The sequence below is a fragment of the Terrapene carolina genome, unplaced genomic scaffold (genome assembly GCF_002925995.2).
Source record: "Terrapene carolina triunguis isolate 2854851 unplaced genomic scaffold, T_m_triunguis-2.0 Scaffold66, whole genome shotgun sequence".
In the NCBI taxonomy this organism is placed as follows: domain Eukaryota; kingdom Metazoa; phylum Chordata; order Testudines; family Emydidae; genus Terrapene; species Terrapene triunguis.
Window position 1 is genome coordinate 38,991,861 of NW_020664417.1, and position 18,045 is coordinate 39,009,905.

The window sequence follows — 18,045 nt, forward strand, 5'->3', positions numbered from 1 at the left end:
GAGAGTAGCGGTTGCTGAATGAGGGCCCAGCTCTGCAGGCAGCAGTGCAGAAGTAACACTGGCAATACCATACCATACCATCCTTATTTCTGCGCTGCTGCTGGCAGCAACTCTGCCTTCAGAGCTGGGTTCCCGGCCAGCAGTCACCACTCTCCAGCTGCCCTGCTCTGAAGGTAGCGCCATCACCAGCAACAGTGCAGAAGTAAGAGTAGCAGTACTGCAACCCCTCCTACAATAACCGTGTAACCCCCAAAAATCTCCTTTTTGCGTCAGGACACCTACAATTACAACATCATGAAAGTTCAAATTTAAATAGCTGAAATAATGGAATTTATGATTTTTTAAATCCTATGACCGTGAAATCGACCAAAATGGACCCTGAATTTGGTAGGACCCTACTCATCCGCATCTCTTCTTCTCCTTCATTTTTTCCTAAAATAGTATATATCACTATAGAAGACAATACACACAATTTTTATAAATAAATCTTTTCAAAGTGTTTTAGTGGACCCATTGGATTTTGGTATTATTTAACATGTAAAGTTTGATATGTTGCAATCAAGCTTTTTTAAAAGATGTAAAAATATAGTTAGTGAGAATTTTTTTTAAACTTTCATTTTTAAGCATCAAATAATTTGAATAAAATTTGCCTGGAGGGTTAAAAAAACTAAAAATTCTTCTGTACTATAATAAATGTATTCAGAAAATAGTTTAGTTAAAAACATTTTTTCAGTGCACCTGTCAGGGGTTTGAAGACAGAGTCTATCATAAAACTGCGGCCGCAATATGAATTATGGAGCCATTACTGAGTGGTTCCATAATCAGGGTAATTTTTAGTCACCTGTAATTCAGCAACAGTTTGACTAGTTTTCTACATATGTAAAGGAACAGTAGGTGCCTTTCTGTAATTAATCAGTGCTAAAAATTAAAAGAAAAACAGCACTATTACTAAATAAACCATACAGCCCTGTTCGGTTGTGACTAGAACCTTGAGCCGCTGGCTCCAAAACAAGACATTATGATATGAGCTATTGTTTATTATTTCTTTTACCGTAGTGCCCATGAATGCCAGCTGTGGACCAGGATGCTATTGTGCTATCATCATCACGGCAAATGACAAAGGGATGTAGCTTCCTTGCAGTTCAAGTGCCATCCAGTTTGATCTTTATCTGTATGTCTGTCATCGGCAATCTTATTATGTCACCAAAGGTATGTGATCGCCAACCATATGGTCACATTCCTTGGTAAATGCTCTTTCATAATTAGTTCATCTTCCATCCTAATAATATATTCAAATCAAGAAAGCCACCAAAACCAAACCACTGCTAATGGAGGTTGCTGGTGGGTTCAGCTACAAATACCCTCATTGTTGATATTATACTTAATATGAAGCAGCTGCTGAAGATGACAAGAATTGAAAAGGTCAATCCAGTGCTCTTTAGCCTTCCTCAGTGTCCACATTTCACTGCCATACAATAGAGCTGTTATAACTGTAATCTAGCTTTGTAGTAAGCTTGATGTCCTGATGCCTCCACAGAGCCTGCTGAAGGGCCCAGAACATGGTGCTGGCTGCTCCTAAACCACTGTCCACATCTTTTGAATATTGTACTAGGCACTGTGCAAATGAGGTATCCTATCAGCTCCAGCAGGACCAAAAGTAGGTTTTGTTAAAACTCTGGGTGAAATCCTGGCTTCATTGAATTCAATAACAAAACTCCCGTAGACTTCAATGGAGCCAGGATTTCACCCTAGATATTTAGTAATAATCTAAAACCCTTACATATACTGCTTTACTTCCTCAAAACACTGTACAAACATAAACTAATTAATACTCTTTAAGGAAGGTAAATAAATATTTAAATTAAATACTTATATTAATGGAGATATCCTATCTCCTAGAACTGGAAGGGACCTTGAAAGGTCATTGAGTCCAGCCCCCTACCTTCACTAGGAGGACCAAGTACTGATTTTTGCCTCCAATCCCTAAGTGACCCCCTCAAGGATTGAACTCACAACCCTGGGTTTAGCAGGCCAATGCTCAAGCCACTGAGCTATCCCTCCCCGCTATGTTACACATGGGGACTTCTATGGGGGAAATATTTTACCTAAAGAGCAATAAGTGACTTGATCAAGACCACACAGGGAATCACTGTCAGCAGAGATTAGTCCTGCACTGCATCTCAAGTGTTATATTGTTAATCATGAGCCCATAGCTCAAGGAGGTGGTTATGAGAACCTCAAAATAGGAGTAACTTTGTATTACATAACTGAATGCTTATTTATATTGTATGGGTTTCCCTGTGGGCCCTTGATCAAGGTGGATATATAAACCATGACTTTTAAAATTAAATGAGAAAGTTCTTGTCTTTAATATATCAATTAGAATCCTAAAATTATGTTAATCTGGGGCCAGATCTTCAGCGGGTGTAAATTGTGATAACTCCAGTGACTTTAAATTATCGCTGTTGTTTATAATCCATTGATGCAAATGAGTTTTATTACTATCAGTGTAAAGTCATACTGATGATATCATATCAGTTACAATTACATTTTATCTTGACTGCAACATTTAAAAAATACAAACTAGCCCACACTCAGCTTGAAAATCACAACACAGTTAAACTCTCTATTTCAGCCATAGAGATTTTACTGTGGTTTACTCAGAACCTCCTATCTCCACTTTTTTTTAAATTTACAATAACTACTGTATTAGCCTTCAACAACAGAGTAAGTCAGAATAGTATAGTTTGTGTAATACAATAAATTGGCTTTCCACAAACAGAGGTTCATACCATACATGTTGCCATTTATATTATGGGCTAATAACCAAAGAGTGATTTAACTTTGCATCTCTGTGGACTGTACATAACCTTCAGCAGAGACGGGCAGGTTCATGGCTCCATGAACAGGGTAAACTGCTTTAACACCACAATTTTGGATTAATTGCATTAACAGACTTCATTTAAAAGGATTTGGGAATGTTTTTACAAGGTTTAGAAAGGATTTCATTAGGATTATATGGTATGCAATTTTGTGTGTGTTTCACCCCTCTCATAAGCTCCCTAGGCAACCATGTAATGGATCATGTCAGCCTTGCTTATGCATTCTTATCTAACATTTTTTTCACCCACATGAATGCCTGCTCTGACTATATACTTTCACCATCCCAGAAGAAAAAAGGTTATGGCCATATGAAGGATCTCACTGTTAAAATTGCCTTTATGACTATTAGGTTTGGAAAAGTCAATTCTGTGTGTGTTGTTTTCAGAGAAATAGAAGAGATTATACATTATTTTAAAATTATATTAATTTAGATTTCTCTATTTCAACATGTCCCTTTGCTTCTCACTACTTCTTTTTAAACTTTTGATAAATTGTACTTTTTATGGATTTTTAATTGTTTTGTTCTTAGGACATTGATGAACTAGAGAAAATCAAAGTAAGGCAGTGGAAATGATTTCAAGGTTAGAGGAATTAGCTGGCTTTATTCTCCACTATGTTACATGAGTTTTATGCCTGTGCTACACCAACATAAAATTTGTACAATAGAGTGGAGAATCAGGACTCATATACAAATCTTGGGAAACAGACAACAAAAAAGGATACATACATTTTCTATATAACCCTGGGAAACTTGATTTTCAAAAAGAAAAAATGTCATTCTATTGTGTTTTTTCCCAGTGAGCTCATAAATGGGATAACATATTCAAGGTTTGTTTTCAAAAACCATATGCATGCAATTGTGTGTACAAAAATGTTTGTGCAGTGTATGCCTAATTTTGGCATGCAATTATTACAAATGCCTATACAAATTAGGTAACTGCATCCAATTTCCAGTTAGATACATACATGAGTATTTGCACAGTTGCACAATTTTCACACACAGTTACAATAATTGTGTGGAACTGTATGCACATTTGTGGAATTCCTCACTTGCAGATTTAAAAAAGTAGGTTCTAAATGTTTACTGAAATAGTAAACATTTAGGTTTGCCACTGGTTTCCACATCTGTTATCACAGTACCTCTGAATGATGTGGTCCTGCTGATGTAACAGCAGAAAGGAAGGATAGCATTATGTGAAATGGCCAAACAATTAAACTTGTTCTTTAAATTCTGCAAGTAGACTTACCCTTGGGAAGGGCTGTTTCTCTTTGCCACTGGATTTTGCAGAGCCAAAATACAGTGCCCTATCTCTGTTCACAACAATAATCTACATTTTAACAATGGACCACAGAAAAAGTTGTCAAAGATGTTTTATTTGTGTTCTGATAATACTAACAATTTGAAGAAAAAAAATACCCCCCCCCCCCCCCCCCTGTAGCCCAAGTAAATGCCAAGTACATGGTTAAAACTTGAGGACCACAATTTTGAATTTCCTAACATTCGAAAGTATTGCAGTTATCACAGCAGCTAGGATGATTCTACTTATCACCCTGTAAAACACAAACAGTTTTACACGTTTGATCTTCACTACACCTCCAATGTAATTAGAAAACTGTATGACCACTATTTTCACTCAGCTGCTGTTGTTTATAAAACTGCTGTCATTGATGTACTTGTACTTTTCACCGTGGAACAAAAACAGAGATTTACAAAGTTCAATATTTGGCATTTGTTTTAAAGTATAAAAGTGTCAACCCAGTGTGTCTGTTGCAGTGCTTTTCATTGCATCCTTTCCCTTTAAGGTATTTGTATCCTTAAATGTTTCTCTTAATGAGAACAAACTCCAGTCTGTTTACAAAGTATCACCAAATAATATAATGCTCACTAATAATGGTTTGGATACAACTAGAGTTCAATCAGAAAGGGAATGAAAGTGTATGTGAAGGGAGGGTCACTACAGATCACCTTGTTAAAATAAAATTAATTAGTGTATGTGAGAAGAGTAAGAAAGTAAAGATATCCTTATTAAATGGTTCTTATTGAAGCCATGGATACACCTCCTTCCCTGTAATTGGATGTGACCGTTAAAACCTGATCTGTTGTAACATGTCATAACAGGACAGTTATTGCCATTTATAAAATGTCCAATAATAAACTATTTTTGGGGACGGGGACGGGGGGATTACATTTTGATTAGCAAGTAAATGGGAGCTGCTGGTCTCAATACTTCTTAAGATGCTTAAATATGAATTTTGGAGCCTAACTTTAGGCACCCATTTTTTTGTAAATCTTGGCTGGAGCCCCAAAGTAGGGTGCAGGGAAAGCAGAGAGAGAGAGAGGGCTGAGATTCACACATTGCCCCTGAACATTGGTGGTTGCTTCTTCTGACTAGTGAGTTTAATTCTTTGGCCAATAATTAAAAAAAAATAGTCAATTTGTCAAACCTTGTTTTTTCAAGTACTAATTAATCTCAATAGCTTCTGAATCAGCATGTTTATTAAACAACCAGCTATAGATATACATAGTGATGTACACCACATTATACACTTTTTAATTTTCTGGGCAACATGTATGCTTTATTTATAGGGAATATTTTGCATCTTCAGTTGCGCTTTGTATAATATCTGACTATGATATAATGCTGCCTACAATGGCTACATAACCTTGAAGTAAAAGAAAACAGACAGCATAAGCAAAGTTATCCATATGCTATCTTTTCTGACCTGCTTCTTTTGGAAAGTACTGTATTTAGCAATTTATTCACACATCCTTGAAAATTATAGGTATATGCAGGGGTATGGAGAGGGTCAACAAGTCTCCTAAGGTATGCACAAATGCATGAGCAGTGTTACCCTGTGTTTAGCATAGGGGACTAGAAGTCAGAATTCTTTGGTTCTGGTCCCAGTTCTTGTGCCAGGTCACATACAGTCCAAATCATGTTAATAATTTCTAAAGTATATTTTCCCTTAGTGATTATTAAAACATATATGGGGATACTCCTGAGATTGCCAGGGATTTTTAATTTAAATACACATTTAAAGTTTGCCTGTCAACATTCTTGATTTGGCTATGAAATTCGCCGTTCCATGCAGGTGTCTCCTCTTCTTTTCAGAGGGCCCTGAGATTGTGTGGATAAACGCGTGCAATAGCAGTGCTTATGTCACCATTCAGGGATTCATATGATAATATCTGGGAATAATTATCTAGGATACAGCATTACAATGAAAATAGGAAAGAATTCATGAGAGAGCCACAGGACCTGGGGGTGGGGGAGGGGGAATGATGTGTTAGGACAGTAGCTCCAGTCCTTTTTTCTGTAACCTTTCATTGTGACAGATCAGCAAAACGCCTGTATGGATGTGCCTTCCTCACCATGTCCCACTACAGTTTCCATCTTTTCTCATTCTGATGGGACCAAGACTCAAAAGCTGGATGCTGGCTGACATGAAGTTCTGGTGGTGGGAAATTCAGATCCTGCATTTTGGTTTGTTCCTTTACAGAGACGGACCATTTATGACATTTGAACGCTGGCCTAGATTCCAGCTGAGGCTGAGGGTGTGCAGACTGGGTTAGGCTCAGGTTTGGGGTTGAAGCCCATTAGGCCATTTCATGGGTGATAGGGATGGAGGGTTAGGGATCCCATTTGGTCCCTGTGCACAGATCCAGGGCAGGAAGCCACCTTTGACTGTTGCACAAAGATTAGGGTTTCCAGGTGTCCAGTTTTGGACTGGAATGCCTGGTTGAAAAGGGATCCTGGCGGCTCTGGTCAACACCAATGACCGGGCCATTAAAAGTCTGGTCGGTGGTGCAGCAGCTAAAGCAGGCTCCCTGCCTGCCATTGCTCCACGTGGCTCCAGGAAGCAGCAGCATGTCCCCCCTCTGGCTTCTACGCATAGGAATAACCAGGGGACTCCGCACGCTGCCCCTCCCCAAGTGCCAGCTCTGCAGCTCCCATTGGCTGGAAACCATGGCCAACGAGAGCTGCGGGGGCAGCACCTGCGGATGGGGCAGCATTCAGAGCCCTGACCATGCCTCCATGTAGGAGCCAGAAGGGGACATGCTGCTGCTTCTGGGAACTGCTTGAGGTAATCACTGCCTGGAGCCTGCACCCCTCCTGTGCCCCAACCCTGATCCCCCTCTGAACCCCTCATCCCCTGCATCCCAAATCTCTCATCCCCAGTGGCACCCCCGAGCCCACACCCCCAGCTGAAGCCCTCGCACCCCAACACCCTGCCAGAGCCGGGGGGGGGGAATGGAGTGAGCAGGGGGTGGGGCCTGGGAGGAGGGGCGGGGCAAGGGTGTTTGGTTTAGGGGCAGTAGAAAGTTGGCAAGTTCCCTAACACAGATGGGGGGTCCCATCTAGATCCTGGACACAGAGAGATCGGGCGGGCCTCCAGTTTGCCCCACCCCAGTCCTAGGCTACGGGCCTCCTCCTCCTGCAGGGCGCTGCGGAGACAGGGGCGGGGCAGCCACCGAGCGGGAGACTTGAGCGGCTCCGGGATGGTGGAAGGTCCCGGCTGCGCCCTGCACGGGGAGAGGATCCGGGCCCGGGTGCGCCGGGGCCAGGCGGTGCGGGGCGTTCGGGGCAGCGCGCTGCTGCCAGCCCGACCTGGGGGCCCGGGGCTCGCTGCCTGCACCGAGGTGAGCAGCGACTGCGGCGGGAGCAGCTCGGGCGGCGTGCGCCGGACGGTAACAGCCGCCCCATGGCTGGCGGGACAGGACAGTTGCTCGGGCCCTTCCGGGGCCACGGAGGGCGGCAGCGACACGCTGCTGGTATCCCCAGGTTGCAAAGGGGGCTGGCGTAGGGGCGACCCCCAGCTGAGCCCCGCAGCGTGGGAGTAGCTGAAAGGGGAACGACGCGATGTTTATAGACACGCGCGGGGTGGGGGGAGCTCCTGCCAATCCCTCCGGCCCCCCATGTAAATAAAGTGCAGGGGGAGAGCCTGTCCCTTGCTGCACTCCTGCCTGGCTCTGGCGCTTTTCAGTGTAGTCATTCATTTCCTTTGACTCTTTCAAGCGCCGAGCCCAGGCGCTGGGCATTTTAGGACACTTACAATAGAGAGCGTTACACAAGTTTCTGAATTTTGTCATGAAACGCTGAGCCCTGTTGCAAGGTGTCAGGACCTGCTGCTTCCAGGCAGTTGAGGAAAATCTGGCGGGATGTGCACAATCTCCTTTGGTGCTTATGCAAGAAAGCCACTCTCCTACTGTGCAGATAGCCTGACTTCATTCCCCCAAGTGTAAATATTCTCTGTCTCCTCAAAACAGGCATTCTTTTGCTAGCGCCCTGCATTTGTCTTTGGGCACAGAGAAGAAAAGGATTGTACTGTAATTTTTCAAGTAGGCCGATACAAGGGCTAATTATTTTGCTGCTTCCCCACTAATTACATTCAGGTAAAGTTTTCAAAAGTACATGTTCATTTTCAGAAGAGATGTAGGCACTTAGAGGGCCAGATTCTTAAAAGAATTCTGGTATCTAGAGAGGCAGGGGCGGCTCTAGGCACCAGCAAAGCAAGCACATGCTTGGGGCAGCCCATTTGCAGGGGCGGCAGGGATCCAGCATGGGAGCTGAGAACCAACAGGGGGCCCTGGGAGCTGTAGTTCCTTGGTTAGGTCCCTGCCTATAGAGCCAGCCCTAGAGCAGGGAAAGAACTACATTTCCCAGCATTCCCTTGGCCACTACCAACAGAAAAGAGGGGGAGGGAGTGGGGAAGCTGAGACCTCATGCTGCAGCCTGCTATGAATGGAGAGCTGCGCTGTGAAGGGTAGGGATACCATATTTTAACATTCAAAAAATAGGACACTCCACAGGGAGGGAGGGTAGCCCCACCCTGGCACCATCCACCCCCTCTGACTGCCCCCCACAGAAACCCCAACCCATCCAACCCCCCTGCTCCCTGTCCCCTGATCACCCACTCCTGGGACCCCTGCCCCTAACTGCCCCCAGGATCCCACCCCCTATCTAAGCCTCCCTTCTCCTTGTCCCCAACTGTCCCCTCCTGAGACCACCCCAACTTCCCCCCTAGGACCCCACCCCCTACCTGTCCCCTGACAAATCCCCGGGACTCCCATGCCTATCCAACCGCTGCCTGTCCCCTGACTGCCCCCCTAACCCCTGACCCATCTAACCCCCCCTTCTCCCTGCCCCTGACTGCCCCCCTGAACCTCCGCCCCATCCAACCCCCCAGCCACCTTACCGTGCCACTCAGACCAGCATGTCTGGCTCCGCGCAGTGCCAGACACACTGCTGCATACATGCTGCCGTGCTCCCCTGCGGAGCCACAGCCCCCTCCACCCCCCCAGCACCTGCCTTCCAGATTTGAACACCTCAAAATTCAGGAGTGCTCAAGCTCAGTTTGGGCAGCTGTTACTTCATTTCTCCCAAACCAAATATACTGATCCACTGTAACTTGCTGTAGAAAAAGTAGGATAAAATTGAGCAAGAAATGCTTCCCAGTGGTTATTAGGACTGGAATTGCTATTTTCAACAGTGTTTGTTTGTTTGTTTAAAAGGAAGACAGTGATATTGCATTGGCAAATTCCCCATAGAAAGAAAGAGTGGAAGAAAAGAATAATAAAGGCACCTCAACTTTTCCTCATTTATGTAGGACAGTCTTATAATATGCATCCAGATATCCTCCAATCACACAAGCTGAAAATTGTTCCACTTTACTGCAGTTCTGTAACCATATGGGAACCAATCCTGTCTGTGTTCTGTGCACATCTAAAATTCATGCTGAATGACCTGCCGTGGGAGCGAGTTACCAGTGACCCAGGGCTGCAGCGGAAGGAGGGTGCAGATGGGGGAGGGGGGGAGAGAGCCCAGGGCTGGGGCGGCAGGAGGTGTGTGTGGGGGGCAATGGTGGGGGGGAATGAGGGAGCCCAGAGCTGGGGCGGCAGGGGGTGTGGGTGGGTGGGTGGGTGGGTGGGGAGAGCCCAGGGCTGGGGCAGCAGGGAGGTGAGGCGAGGAGCCCAGGGTTGGGACTGGGGGCAGCCAAAAATTTTTTTGCTTGGGGCAGCAAAAAACCTAGAGCCGGCCCTGCAGAGAGGCATCTAGTGGGGTTTTAAAAAGTGCCTAGACCCTGATGGCCCATCAAAATTATTTCGGTGGGAATTACATTCCTAGGTGTTTTTTTTGAAAATCCCACCAGGTGCCTATCTGCATCTTTAGGTACCTAAATACTTTTTTAAAATCTTGCCCTAAATATTTTTAAAATGACATTCAGGCTCCTAAGCCACTTAGTACTTTTGAAAACTTTACTTCTCTGTTTAATGCTAGGAAACCGGATTAAGTGGACTTAATTTTAAATAAATGTTGAGAAGGCATTTGTTGCACTAGTGTGCTGTATCTGATATAAAGGTTTTACACCAGTACAAGTGATGCAGTTGACACTCCTTTTAAGTTTTGAAAGAATGCAAGAAAGCTTTACTAGATTTGTAAAAATTCTGTTGTAGTTTTGGGGATGATAAAATGTGCCTGACTGATCTGAACTTCAAACAAGATCATCAATGTGACTGACATAATTTGTTTCTGCAAAAATCATGGTAGAGTTAACTACAGCAGAGGTTTCTGGCAGTTTGAGATTTTTCACATTTTTTTTAAAATCAGTGTACCATAACATATTCTTGTCATTAACATAATAAATCAGCCATAGCAAATCTGATGAATTTGAAGAGATAGAGCTGGAGAAACATGAACCCATGTAGGAAATAATGAAGGAAATCTTTTCAAGTCATTTTTTTGTCTAATCAAAAAGATGGTAATTTTTTTTAATATCATTTGAGTTCAGGAACCCTGTAAGGAAAATCATAGAAGTTGTTGCTGGCGTTAGTTGCTTTTTAATTATATAGGGTTCAGAAGTGTACAATACAAAGCCTAGAAGGAGAATGATACACATTAGCCCACAGAAAAGGAACTTTTACTTCCAGAATTACTTTGTTTAAAAAAAAAAAACACATTAACCAGACAAATTATTTAACCAAATAAAGATTGGGGTATCTGCTTTCCACGTACTCAGTATGTAATGTCTTGGCTAATTTTTACCCATTTTTGTTGCCAATATAAAACTATTCAACAGCGTACAACTTTTGGGGCTTGTGGGACCTTTTTGTAGAAAAAGTTAAAATATACATGAGCAGGTCTGGTTAATGAGCTGTGAAGATTCAGTACTCCATTCCTGATTGTTGAATTGGCTTTTTTTTTTGGTCAGTTTCTGCATAAGTGTGGGAAACTTGCTGCATACCTTATGTTCTAAGCAATAGGAAAGTCACAGAAGGATTTTTTCTTATGTTTGATATGTAAGCCTAGACACAGATTAAAGTTTTGCCATAAGTCTGTAAAAGGTTCTACAGCAGTGCTCTTGCCCACAACTTTAAAAAGAATGTAGTGCAAGAGATCGTGTCATAAATTAATTCTCATAACCTTCTGGTTTCAGGACTTAAATAGTATTTTTACTTTTTATGCTCTCATGAATTTAGCAAAGGGGAAAAGATAGTAAGAATCATATTCTCAGCTGGTGAAATTCATCCCAAGATGAATTTTCTCTCTGGACAGAGGACCATGACAAGGTCTGTGCTCCACTTAGTCCTTGTGATGGTCCTCTGCATCATGGCCCATGTAAGGACTTAAGCGGGGCATAAAGGGCCTCTGCTTTGGAAGAACGCAAGACCTTATCTAAGCACAGAAGTTGAAATGTTTAATTTAAATCCTTTAAGAAACCCATTTAATTGAACCTTTTTTTGTGTGGAAACTCTTGTTCTGGTTAAACTGATTGCTAATTGGCTTAAGATAAACTATAATAAACTTTGCTTATCCCAAAATAAGTGTCTATACAGGGATTTGCACAGGTTTAAATATATTGTTTCAAAAATCACACCTTGAGACTGGTTCGACAGTCTTATATAGGCAAAAGCTCATACATTTTCTTTTCTCTTTGTCAACAGGCAAAGTGATATTGAATATAATAAACAATGGGCTATCCAACTTATTTTGATTGAATAGGTACTTTTATAATTATAGTTAGGAATACTAAGTTACAGGATAATCTATATATAACTTAGTTATTTCACAAAGCTATTTAAAAAGAAAAGATAGTGAGAAATGACAGTCTTGGTCCTGTTAATTACTCATAATTTTGACACTTCTGTACATATCTCAAAAATAGAGAGAGGATTTTAAAATAGTATGGCAAATGAATTAACTAAAAATGTCAGCATGGTTTTAACAGAGTTTTTTTTGTTAATAAGGAGCAATTGTACCATACTGACAAAACAGCTAGTCATCTAAGGCACAAAATGTAGGTCTAATTGTGTATTCTTTATACAGACTTGAAGTTTTGCCTCAGACCTGTGTCATAACTGTTCACTTGGGCTTCTGCCTGTTACGAATGGAAAAATGTTATTTTTCTCATAGTAGCACTGGCTTTAGAGGTTTTGCAACAATGATGATAGAAGTCCTGGATACTTGTGAATTACAAATGTGGCTTTGAAACTAGTCTGATTATGCTAATGCTTGATCCATATACCAAAACATAAGCTCTGAAATGCTGTCACTAAAAAGTAGTTCCCTGGGCCAAATTAATCATTAGTGTAAGTACTTATGTCTCTATTTGAATAAATGGAGTAAGACTTACTATGTGAGTAGTGAATTTTGACTCAGACCTTTAAAATGATCCATTCCCTTCATTCCTTCACCAGTGTCCCCACCCCAACACCTTTGTGTCTTGCTGTTGAAAATCTGATCTTTGAAAGGAAGGGTACACCTAAGGGGCTGTATGCAGATTTTTGCTGGACACAAATCTCATCTAGTACATAGAACATATATCAGCACTGTCAGTGGCTCCAAACAGAGGCATTTTGAAAAGGTTTTTGCTTTTAAAATAACAAAAAATGGTATCACACACTTTCTCCTACAAAATACTCTTCTCAGAACTCCTGAATGGAGTTGGTGATCTGGCAGGACACTCTGTAAGTGTCTGTTAGAGATTTAAGGTGACATCTTATCTGTCAAATTATGTTTTTACATAAATGATGAATTACTTATCTTTTTTTCTAGGATAATATTTTCTGGAAACCAACAGGGCAGAGTAAAATGGGCGAGTGTCTGATGGCCTTGGTTACACTGAATAGCAGCTTACTTTGCAAGTAGTCCCATTGATTTCAGTGGGATGGTTGGAGGAATAAGGCTGTACTCAATATGATTAAGGGTGGCAGATTTTGTCTGTGTAGTTGGGTATTAACTGATGACTGTGAGATTTTGATATTGGCTGTAGGACTGTTTCTTTTCTAAACAGGTGTGTGTGTGAATTTATTTTCAGAATGCTGTGACTGGGAAAAAAACCTCCTGTCAGGATTTCCTGAGATTGTTGAAAGGATGTGTGTACACTGGTGTAGAAACTTTGGGGAAGGAGCTTTTTATGTATTTTGGACAGAAAGCGTTGAGGTAAGAGAAATTTCAGTATTCCCTCCGTATGTATTCTCTATCCATTTTCAGTTTTTTTTTCCTCTCTCAGTACTATCATTTTCAATTATGTGAAAGTTAATTAGTATTGTAGAGAAGTTTCTCTGTGCAGTTTGCATCTAGGTGCTGTATATACTAGACCAGTGGTTCTCAAACTTTTGTAGTGGTGACTCCTTTCACACAGTAAGCCTCTGAGTGTGACCCCCCCCACTTATAAATTAAAAACAGTTTTAAAATATTTAACACTATTATAAATGCTAGAGGTGAAGCGAGGTTTTGGGGTGGAGGCTGACAGCTCACGACCCCCCCAGGTCATAACCTCGTGACCCTATGTTTTTAACCAGTTACCAATCCTTCGCTTTTATCCCATGACAGCTTACTTTGCTTAAGAGCCTTTGGTGAGGGACCTTGTCAAAGGCTTTCTGAAAATCTAAGTATTCTATATCCACTTGACCTTGTCCACATGCTTGTTGACTCCCTCAAAGAATTCTAGTAGATTGGTGAGGCATGATTTCCCTTTACAAAAATCATGTTGACTCTTCCCCAACAAATTATGTTCATCTATGTGTCTGACAATTTTGTTCTTTACTATAGTTTCAACTAGTTTACCTGGAACTGAAGTCAGGCTTACCAACTTGTAATTGCCGGGATCACCCCTGGAGCCCTTTTTAAAACTTGGCATCACATTAGCTATCCAACACTTCTAGTCATAGCAAAGCGTGTCAGATTCCCTTCTAGTGGCTGGTCCACATACAAGGCAACAGCATACTGTTGCACCCAGTTCTCTTAGCTCAAGTAGTTGAGTTCTGTGTTGTGGATCTAAAAGTCTTGGGTTCCACCCACACTGATAGACTTTCTGTTTGCTTAAAAAAAAAAAAACCCTAGAAAATCACTTACAAAAACATTAAAAGAATACTTAGGTGGTAGAGTAAAGCACTCAAAAGTTAGGAAATAAATTACAGAATTGAGGCAGAGGGTTGTAAGACGAGAAAGAATATTTTCTTGTTGCAAAGTCTGAGAGTTGGCAGAGCTGGGTTCTATTCCTTGCTTTGCTCCAGACTTTCTATTTGACGTTAGGCAAGACTGGATGATATTACATATGCACAAGGGGGTCAAATCAAGCTTGCATAGTCCATGTTAATTCTGGTACTTCTTAAATGATGCGTGTTTGGCTTTACATTCTTAACATTCCTTTTTTGTGTAATAACCAAATACATTATAGTAGTCCCAAGGGATGGTAACCAAAATGAGCCCACCCAATTTTTAATAAAAAGTCTTCCACGGACTTCACAGCACAAAAGTCAGACCTCTAAAATTGGTAACACTTACATGACATTTGTTGTAATTTTCTAAACTTAAATGGTTTGTTCATAATCAATATACTGAAGAGTCTAAAAATACCTTATGTAGATAACTCCCAATGATTTCCATTCAAATAGTGGCTACTCAGCACCTCTGAAACTTGGGCTCATACTATCTAAGGATCTAATTATACTTCCTTTTTCCAATGTAGCATGCAGTATGTGTATTGCAAATGTCTACTGCAATGCAAGTGAAATGTGTCAAACCTAAACTAAAACGTTTGGGGTGACTCATTTGAAAAACAAACAGAAAACCTAGTTTATATGGTCTGTAGTGTAATATAAACAAGTAGAGTTCTCAGATATTTAACATGAATATGAAACATGCATTAACTAAAATTTTCTTTGTCAACGATACCATTTTGCAAAAGTTATTTTCATTGTATGTCCATTAAAAAAGAGAGGGTATGTGCCCTCATTGTAGTATTAGACTACAATCATATGGCACTGCAGGATTTTAAGTAATCTTCATTTTTAAACTACCTTTTAAAATTAGTTACTGAAAGTATGTGATCAAAGCTGTAAGTATAACAACAATTAAAATTATGTAGATGCCTCATTTAACCACATCTGTTACTTTTGAATCCTGATCTGAAAATTAAAGGATGTCTAACACTGGAAACTGATGTCCCTTGTTGTTGTTTTTTTTTTTTTTAATGTTCGTCCACTCAATCACATCACTAACTGCTCTGGAATGCCTTTATAAATTGCACCTATGAAATTCATCCTGTAGCTAGCAGGCAGAAGTTCCTTATTACCATGGAAAAATGACCTTAAAATTGTTCTCTTAAAGCTGGACTGTGTACAGCTCTAACACAAGTGAGTGTGCAAGGGAGGAGCTGGGAAAGGGCCCAAGGAAACACTTGCTCTTTGGCCAAAGAGCCAAACACTGTAGATTTCTGTCCCCCGGCTAGCATCACTTCAGGGAAAAGGAAGATCTGGCCATCCTGGAAATCCTCTATGCTGATTGAATGACTTATAGATGAACGTGGTTCATCATGGATAACAATTAGCACATGAGGGAAATCCCATTTTTTGCTGAATTTGAGATCCACCTATCATTGATAAATGGGACAGTATGATCCACTTTCTGATTAATGAACAATAATGTCAAGGAATAATTCTTTTGAGGAATTTCTTTCATCTGAGAACAAGCATCCAATAGTAGTAGTAATAGAACAGGTGCAGTGAATTCACCAAAGGCCACAATGTAAGCAGCGGCATGGGGAATTTGAACTTATCTCCTATGTTTTCCTTGATTTTTGTATTTCCTCTTAGTTGATTTTTGAGGATTACCACTAGATATCTTTGTGTTTATGGTAGTCTCCTAAAACTAAGAAAAAAATGAATCAGTTAAAACCTGAAGAGGTGAGTGGTGGGGAATCTTGTAAATTAGCACAGTTTGTAGATGCATTTTACCAGTGACTAGTGAATAATTTGCTCTAGAGTGAAGGAAATGACAATTAGGGATGTGAGAGATACTATATAGAAGATATTCCGACAATCTATTTTCTTCAGAATAACTATAAATGTACCCTTGGACCTCGGCTGAATAATTCCATCTGGAAATCTTCAAGAACCTATAACAATACATATATTTTTATTTTCTTTAAAAAAGGCAAAACTTAGACACATTCCATGTGGAAAGTATTCTCATTTGTAGAGCCCAAATAAAATGCTATTAAAAGTAGTGGAAAGATTCCCATTGATTTCATTGGGAGTTAGATCCAGGACTTTAATGCACCCTTCTAATAAAATTCTGTTACCAACTTTTTTTCTTGTGCCTATAACATGGTTTGTGCTGTTACTGAGCAACTATTTTCTAGGAACTAATGAGAGCTTTGCAATTAAAAAACAAACAAAATCCCCAAGAACTTAAGTCTTGTACACAACTGAACAGTTACAAAAGCTCAGTTTTTTTCTGTTAAAAAATATTGAGCTTTTTAACACAAGCTGTCATCAGACAGCAGAACCAAGATTTCAATTAAAGTAGCTTCCATCCTACTTTCTCCTTAATTAAAATGACAAGAATGCTATTTTTCATTGTTTCAGCACATCAGGGATAATGAGGTACACTAGAGTGGAATTTGTAAAGTTCTTAAGGCTTTTAATATAAAAGGAATTTATGCATAGAAGTGATCGTGAAATATTCTATTACTGTAGCCATGAACTGAGAAGTAGTTATGACAGCTAATCGTTGTGACAGTAGTGCACCTTTAAACAGACCTCCATAACTGAGACCATTAATTACAAACATGCACATTATTTTTTTTTCTTATCAAGAACTTTTGGGAAATCTTAAATGCATTTATGATTGATAGCACGACACAGAGTTTAAAGCCTACATTTAAAAAAAACCCAAAACTGCTTAATCTTGTGCAATGCTTTAATATCGCACCGGAGAATTGGAAGAATATAGCAATAACAACTACTGCCAAAATAGTTATATTTATTAACTTAACTCAACTGAATGATAAGAAAAAGCTTCTGAAAGGCACAATATATTTCTTGAGAATCAGTTTACAATACTTCTCTTCTTTGGGATTTGTAATCAATTACTAACAATGTAGTTTGTCAGTATTTATTAATTGATACACTGTAGCTTTTAAGTTAACTGTAAATATTTTTTAAAAACCATCCTTCCAGTACTTACGGAAAAATAAGAGTAAACAGATATGTGGCATTACAGGGGATGGATTAAAAACAAATAAATGTTTGAGGTGCTGTCTTTGTGTTCTGTCATGTGCCAGGCCTTTTTGTTGTTCATCTCCTAAACCACAAAATAATTAACCTTCCTCTGATATAAAATATTTTTTAAAGGAGAAGCTTAGAAATAAGACTTCCCTTTGAGGACGTGGGGTATAAAAGGTATGTTTGGATTAACTTGTGAAAGAATACTTTAATCAGGGCTGCAAATCAGATTTACTTGTCCTTTGCTCACTACACTGATATCTGGTAGAATATTGCATCAAATTCAAGATCTCTGTCCTCATCTTAAAAGCATTGAAAGATCTGCACTTGGGGTACCTAAAAGATATATCAAGCTCTGGACAACTCCACTCCTTTGGCATGTTGCCTCAAGAGTAAAGCTCATCAGTGAAGGAGGCAGATCTTTCTATGGGCAGGCTTAAGACTGGAATTTCTGCAGTATCTAACAACCACCTCAAACGTCATCACTTTATATTTTTTGTGCCTTTAGTTTTCAACCTCACCTTAACTAATAAACACCAGCACTTATATTTAAATAATAATTTTTAAGAATTTTAAAAACCTACACAATCTTTCTCCTGAAGAGAGGTCGGAAAAAGAAAGAACCAGCTACCATACGGCAGATGCTAGTC

General features: G+C 40.3%; 1 protein-coding gene across 1 annotated transcript in view; it reads left to right on the forward strand.

Moving 5' to 3' along the window:
* Positions 1–1,065: 1,065 nt before the first annotated feature.
* The window catches only part of NEIL3 (nei like DNA glycosylase 3), a 48,004-nt gene continuing 31,024 nt past the window's right edge, over positions 1,066–18,045 (forward strand). The window contains exons 1-3 of the mRNA XM_024194239.2: positions 1,066–1,209; positions 3,413–3,439; positions 13,201–13,325. Coding sequence (XP_024050007.1) covers positions 1,066–1,209; positions 3,413–3,439; positions 13,201–13,325 — 296 coding nt within the window. The remainder of the gene's footprint in view (positions 1,210–3,412; positions 3,440–13,200; positions 13,326–18,045) is intronic.